The 8,042-nt window shown below is 40.3% G+C and overlaps 1 protein-coding gene across 1 annotated transcript; it reads right to left on the bottom strand.

The window, feature by feature from the left end:
* Positions 1–2,667: 2,667 nt before the first annotated feature.
* On the bottom strand, positions 2,668–3,489 carry LOC124267006. Its single transcript, XM_046701849.1, has one exon. The coding sequence runs from the start codon at positions 3,487–3,489 to the stop codon at positions 2,668–2,670; it is 822 nt and encodes a 273-aa protein (XP_046557805.1).
* Between the last annotated feature and the right edge of the window lie 4,553 nt (positions 3,490–8,042).

The following is an 8,042-nucleotide window of genomic DNA, read 5'->3' as shown; positions in this document are numbered from 1 at the left end:
CCCTTGGAAGACAATTATTTCCTGGCCGGGGTGGTGTATTAGTGGAGGCATATACTGATGCTATGAAACAGCCTTATGGATATTTGGTGTTGGACATGTCTCCTCGTACAGAAGACAAACTACGACTCAGAACCAGCATTTTCCCAGGGGAAGATCCCGTTGTGTATGTGCCAAGAGTATAAGTAGTCGTCATTAAGACAGACTTTATCATTTGTAGACATGGAGTCTCAAGCTGACGACTGTCACGTGTCTCTGAATATTCCCACAACAACCAACGTGGAACTCCCCCCCCTGTATTGAAACGTACCATTATCTCTCTATGGTGTATACTTGTGTTGTTAATAACTGTGGGATACATACTAACTCTAACATGGAAGGATAGAAGCATATTGGTAGGTAGTCCTCTACCCATGGACTACATTGTGAATGACAGTCACTACACATATGACTCAGTTGGAAGAGACTATAAATAGCAGTGACTTTGTTTGTCATGGTCAATGAGGGGAGTCATCCATGAGTCAGAGAGTTGTGCTTATAAATTGTGTTGAACATTGAATGGAACGTCATTATGTCTAAGACACTCAGACAGAACGGATATTTCTTACGGTTTTTGCAGGAGAATACATCCCCTGTTCAAAAGAAGGTGCTGTTGCAAAGTGTGACTGATGACCAGTTAAAAGCCTTGGTAGAGATTATTTATAATCTGTTACACTCAGATGTACCTCTGTCAAAGAAACATTTGACTGCACTGAGAAAACACAGAAAAGTACTTCGGTTTCTCGGTGATAAAACCATATCTAAGACAAAGAAACAGCAATTACTACCCAAAAGTGTGGCTGTCATTAGTTTAGTGTTGAAGGTTGTTGGACCTTTATTGAAGACTTTGTAATGGAGCATATCCAAAAACAGGTGCTCATTCCTATGGATAAATATAAACGACTCTTGAAAAATCGTGTGAATCCACTGAGTGGTGGTGGTGGTGCAATGGATACGTCATCAGATGTGACTCATCATACCACCATTGATGAGTCAGAACCCATGGATACCAGTTTGATTCTGAGTGTGCTCCCCAAACCTTACAGACAGAGAGGTGCTGCTTTATTGAGACACATACAAAATGATCCCGACCAAAGACTGTCATGGAATCGGAAAGGTGTACTCATCTACCAGGGTCAAGTCATTCAGGGGAGTCATATTGCAGACTTACTCAAGGACTCACAGTATCTGTATAAACGTTTTCAACCCAAGGGAATGACTGAATTCTATCAGGCCTTAAAAGACATACACGTGCCGCAAGGACTTGTAGGCAACAGACAACGTCTGGAAGTGGAAATGAATTCCAAAACACCTGAAATGACACTGAGGCCTAAACCTCCGGGAATACCAGCGCATACTCAACAGAGGAAAAAGAAGAAGCCTTTCAAATGGATTACATTGTAAATTTATGTGATTGTAAAGTAGACTGTGGGTTGACCCCTAACCTGTAGTTCTACTCCTGTGAAACGGGGTCATTAAACATTGAAAAACATGTATATCTTGTTGTTTGTCTGTAGACATCTATAATAATAACAGAACACAGTGCCATACCTCCCAACCGTCCTTCTCCGATTGGGGACTTCTGTGGGCTAGCTAAATTTAGGGTTTTTTATGTTTATTTCCAAGTACATTATCTCATCACTATGAACATGAAACATAGTTAACCATCACTAAATCTAGATAGTATGGACAGTTTTACATACATGCATTAAAATACTTAGAAGCATAGTCATACATCATGGCATCATTGACCATTGTATTTGAAGTGAAACTACTTGAATGTCATACAACACATATCCTCTACATTTCATCATAATGTAGTAAACACAATACAGTCCACAAGTAGAGCTGTCACTGCTTTGAAGTACTTTGGTATTGTATTCATAACATGATCCATTTTAATTAAAAGTCTTGAAATTCTCTTCGATAGTAACTGGGTCTTTCTCCAAAGCTGTCAAAGAATTCTCCATAATTTGGTGAATGTAACCAAATAGCGATCAATGCTGACCTCGTTGTGTTGAATCGTGGGTATTGACGATAAAACCTCGAGGGTAGGAGATGATTTTCTTTGGAAGTTGGTCTGCTGCACCTATTTTAACATTAAACTGTTTTGTGATTCCATCCGCATCAAGGGCACACATCAGTTGGAGTGAATTCATGGTGTAGAGTACAATATATTTCTTGCGTTATCCACTGTCAGCATGAGATTATCCTCAGAATAGAGAATCAGATTTGTTGTCTCAGGTAATGCTGTACTAAACTGAACGTGTAGCCTTACGCTTCCTCTTTTTTATCAGATCCAAGTAGTCGTCTTTCAAATGATAAGGTTCTAGACAAAACTGGTAGAGAGCATATCCGCCCTTAAAGTCGTCCCTGTTGATATCAAACCTCTCTGGATGCTCTTCCTTCAAACAAAGTATTATAAGCTGCAATGTACTGTTGATCAGTTACTCGTAGGGGTTCCCCTGGTAGTGATTCTCCATCCACATAAAGAACAATAGAACTGAGATTATACATTTGAAAATTAAAGGGAGATTTGGTGTAACTTCCATTGGCGGCTTCTGCAGATACCAACGCTACTACAATTTTATTGGGGACCTTGTTTTGGAAACAAATTATCCACTGTGTAGTTCAGCTGTCCTTTGGGTAAAGATACAGTTTTATGTCACTTTTGGTGAAAGGATACTTTGCAGTGTGATGGGTGAGAATTTTGGCATGACTGGTGGTGATGGCTGAGCTGGGTCGAATCTTACACATTCGCAGATAGATATCTTCTATTTTCACCTTGTAACTGGGTGAGTCTTCTCCAGACATGAGATTAAACGCAGCAGGGGTGCGGAACATTCGTATTTGTAAATCCACGCCATTAATCAAGTAGCGTTTTGAATCCATCAGATCTTCATAGAGAGGTCCACACATATCCACGGTTCCAAGACGAGTGTATTCATATCTTCCAAATAAACCTGTGTTGCTTGAATTAGGATCAGATTCGTCCAAATGATGCGCACTGTCTTTGTAATAGAGTTGAGACTGTAGTAGAGATTGTTTCACTGATGTGGTTTCGTTGAGAAGAACCTTGATATAACTCTTGTAAGGATATAGATTGGTCGAACTCGTAATGAGTTTTCCATTGAGAGACAAATCCACTTGAGAGAACAGACTTTGAAGCCATAAATTGACTGGTGCTGTTTTTTCATTTGTTGTAATGTCTGTTCCATCTGTTTTGAGTATCTTGGCCTGCACATGTAAGTGAGTTCTCCTCAAGTCAATGTAATCTACCCCTTGCCCTGAGATGTTAAATTCAATGGGACTGGAATCGGTTGTAATTTGAGACGTTGGTCTGTAGGTCATGTAATACTGTTTATCTACCGCTGCATAGGTAGGAGGTACAGTGAAGAGATCAAATTCATCAGTGCTAGCTTCAACGGACATACTTTCTGTGTATGAAGCCATTATTTCTTCTTTTTGGCGGGTATGTCCAAGTTATCTCCAGAGCCACTTCTTTTAGATGTGCACAGCTTGCGCTTCTGGGAAGAACTGTTTTTTCCAGCTTTAGTTCCCCTTTTTATAGGTTTCTTCTGCATCTGAATAAGAGCCTTGGCCTGTTCAACCACTTGTTGAGTAGGGGTAACGAAATTAATCTTAGGTTGCTCTGTGGTTTCTGGTTTTTTGTTTGTCTTTCTTCCACTCTGGATCATACAGTTCCAAATATCGATCGACAGACAACATGGCAGATTTTTCTCCTCCACGTGTTATAGAATGATAAGGGTCTCCTTTCCCTTCAGCCCTGAGCATGTAAAATCGTGTCCATTTTTCGGCATCGGGTACGAAGAGTTTGTATCGTGGATTATTCATGATGAAAACCAAAATGGGAGCGGCCTGAGGTGAAGCGTCACTGTCACTGGTCCACGGATAAATGAAGCTGGATTGCCCCCATGGTCTGTTATATAGACATCCACAGTCTGAAAATCTCTGAGATTCATAGGGACATACTGACACTGAGAAAATGAAAACGAATGTTCTTTTCGGTTTCCTATGAGACATAAATGTCTGAGTAAAGGTTGTTTTGTTTCCCCTACATGTGATGAATCGCACAATGAGGAATAGACATATAAGTCACGACGTTCCGATTTTGTTTTATCTATGTCCAAGGACAATATAGATATTTCTGTCAGTCCTATCCTCCACCTTTGGTCAAGATGTAATGGTTCATTCAAACTCACTCTGAAGTTATAAGGTTTGTTGTTGGGATAGAGGTGTTCACTATCTGTACTTCTGATCGTAATGTATTTATCCATGTTTTGATTTAATCTTGGGATTTGGTAACAGGTATCCTAGACTGGAACTGAGGAGAGCTGTCCACAAATTGGAGTTTCCTCTGCCCAAGGACAAATTGACAATACACGTAATCACCACAATGTAAATAATGATGATTTGAGAGAAAAACACTGTTTCTGTTTTGGCCACTTTTCGACCTAGCAAAGTCCAACTTTCACCAGACCTGCTGCGTGAGAGAGGATGTGTCTCTACTGTCTCTTCCATCATAAATGACTTTGAAAAGAGTTTACATTGTGCTTTTATACTGTTTCACTTCTGCTTCTGGGATCCAAGAATTGTATTTTTTCGACCAATGAAGCCATTTCACTAAGACTTCTTTCCGTTTATTTCTGGTCCTCTTTTTGACTATATCTTGAATTCTATACTCCTGATCTGGGTTTTCTATCACTGCTTGTAGCTCTGATGAATAAAAGGCACCTTCAATAGGGTCACCACCCCAATCTTTCAGCTTGTACATGTCATTGTCTTGTGACCAATATCTTCTGATGACTGTAAAGATTTCACCAGACCATTTCTCCTGGTATTCTCTGTCAAATGTTCTCCTAAGATGACTCACTCTGACTTTGTCACCCACCTTGAAGGTGAACTTCTTTTTATTGAGTTTAAATGTCCGGGGTTGAATCAAATACTGAGAAAGTCGTACTTCATCTTCATTTTTATGAGTTACACTAACAGGCGACTGTCCTAACATTCTATGTTTGGTGTGGTTGTAACTCTTGACTACATCTGGTAAAATATCCACATATCTGTATGTAAAGTGTTTCAACATGTAACGATACAGTCTCATTTTAATGGTTTTAATCACTCTCTCAGCATAAGGGGCCTTGGTTTCATTCAGTGTAAACAGCTGGGTTACCTTGTGCTTTTTCGAAAAGGCTTTTACCCATCGATTCTTAAATTCTGTGCCCATGTCAGATTGAAATAGTTTAGGTTTTCGTGTTTCGGTTTTCCATAAGTTGGTTAATGCTTTCACCACTTCTTGACCTTTCGTAGACTGGAGTGGAATTACCCACAAGTAACGTGAAAACAGATCTATGATGACTAAGAGGTATTTGACCCCATCATTGTACTTTGCCAGTGATACCATATCCATGAGATCAGACTGCCAGTGACTGTCTAAACCTTCCACCACATACTTATTTCTTGGAAACTTTCTCCTAACTTGATGAGTCATGGTATAGTTCTCCTGACCTTTCAGCCATTTCTTGATTCGATGTAGACCAATTTTAAACTGACCCTCAGCTTTGACAGCTTCATTATAACTTCTTGGGTCCAGCATAACTACCAGGATGTTCTGGATCATAATAGATCCTATTCAAGTAGTCTTCATAAGGTGCCATCTCAAACACAACTAAACATAACTCACATACATCATACTATTTAAGCAAAACCCAAGACAAACATACGATACAATATTTTATTCACAACAAAGACAATTTTTTACAACAACTTTTCACGGGCATACATTAGTGTTTTTCCTAACAAGTTTTCCCCTGGCCATTTCCAGGGTTTGTCAATATCCGGATGCGATGCATCAATTCCTATTCCCATCTTTTATCAAAGGGGCTAGCTTCAGCTAACGGCTTAGGATAGGATTGAATCAATACGTGTTTCAAGTCACTGTTCTGGGAGAATTTAGCCATTACAGCCTTTGTCATAACATCAAGACTGACAGTGTCCCACACTTTCTGAGTAAAGCCTTTCACACATCTCCCAAGACGTTTTGCTTTGCCGGTGAAGTCTCTTGTAGTATGCACTTTGCACTGTCCAAATCTCCAAAGTACATTGCTTTAGAGTACATGTAACACTGCTCAACACAATTAAATGTAATACCATCCAAGGTAAACACAGCTGGATGGAAGTTGCTGAAGGGTGACTTCCATCCATAGAAACAGAGTCAGTTACTCCACATGTCATGTCCATTGGGGTTGCAGAAGGAACACTGGAGGTACCCCATCTGATTCTGATGATCCTCTTGTGCCATACAGGGGACCATGCCCTTCAGTTCGGGCACAAAATCAGGCATCACTTCCACACAGTATCCTAGTTTCTTCCACTGGTCCAGGGACAGCAGTATACCCTTGGCACGAGGAACCATAGATTGCATAGAGTTATCCCAACAACACTGTCGAATCTCTATACCCGTACTATCCATCGCAACAAACACATTAGCTCCCAAATGCCACTGTGGGTTAGGTTTCCCTTCCTTGACAGCCTCCTCAATGAATCGAATAGCTCCTGGGAGATCCACCCAATGTTTCAAACTCAGCACAATGCCTCGCTTGGTTGGATAGGCCGTGCCACCCGGGTATACTTCATACTTCCTCACATGAATGTTCAATACACCATCCCATGTCTTGGCTGTCACATAGACGTTGTCCCCCAGATGTAAATGACATCTGGGATCCTGTAGTTCTGTCATCTGCTTGTCAGTCTCTACCCCCAGCAATGTCGTCGCTTGTATCTCTCCACATTCCTGCAGTGCTTTGCAGAAGAGGGTGTAAGCTTGAGGGCCCCGTCTAGGAAGCATATCTAACAATTCTCGGACCCGATCAAAAGACGTCCGTGGTTTCTCAATAATCTCAGCTTTCATGAAACAAGTAAGCACACCAAACTGCATCAGTTTGTCGACCACATCTTCTACACGTTGTATACATGTCACGAGATCGGAGCGGTTCTTCCTAAGGATCTCGCGGTGAATGGTTTCCATCTTCGAGGTAAACAGCTACCAGTAGAGTCAAGAACATAAGATCCGTACGTAGCCCGACTGAAGTCAGAATGATATGGAGGACTGTTCGGGGGGGACTTTATATACCCACCCTAGTCTAAAAATAGACACACCAGGTGTCCAGGTGTCTCATTATAAATTCAAAATGGACGATATATTCTTAAAGTAACCCCTATACAACATGCAGACGACACTGAATCGTTTTTGGACGGTTCCGAAACCTCTCTTAATGAAGTTGTGATAACTTGCTCTCCTTTTATAAGATGTCAGGTTTGAAAATAAATATTGACTAAACCACAGCAGTATGGCTAGGTTCAATGGCAAAAAATAGTTTTATCCCATGACTATAAGCTGGATTGGCATAATGAGAATTTCGACTGATTGGGAATCAAATTAAATGGTCATTTAGAAAACCTATGGTATGGGTAATCAATACAAAGAAGAGACTCGAAAATATAAAAAGAATTCTACTGAATTTGAAAAGACGTAATTTGACGTTGACAGGGAATATAACCGTCGTAAAGATAGCTTTATTCACGACTGTCCACATCTTCTCATCTCTCCCTAATCCCCCGAAAACATTTATTACTGATTTGAACAGATTATTCAAACGAATTAATTTAGTGCGAATGTACGAATAAGGTGGTCTAAGAATGGTCGATGTGAAAACCTTTATCGACTCTTTAAAACGTTCATGCTTGAAGAGATATATTTCAAAATCTAAGAACTATGATCCTGCTGGTTTCCCCCTTACAAACCTTCTTCTCCTAGGAGCCAACATTACAAAACACTATAAAGTTATAAATCCATTTTTGACAGACTCTCTTGATGCCTGGCATAGGTATGTTAAAAGATCTGTATGTAACAATAGCGATATAAATGAAATACTCATGCAACCACTTCGGCTAAATCACCAGTGTAACCAGCCAAGTTTGATCAT

Source organism: Haliotis rubra, unplaced genomic scaffold (assembly GCF_003918875.1).
Source record: "Haliotis rubra isolate DU_JTF1 unplaced genomic scaffold, ASM391887v1 Scf1294, whole genome shotgun sequence".
Lineage (NCBI taxonomy): Eukaryota > Metazoa > Mollusca > Gastropoda > Lepetellida > Haliotidae > Haliotis > Haliotis rubra.
The sequence above is the reverse complement of the archived record's forward strand: the minus strand, read 5'-3'. Positions and strand labels throughout refer to the sequence as shown.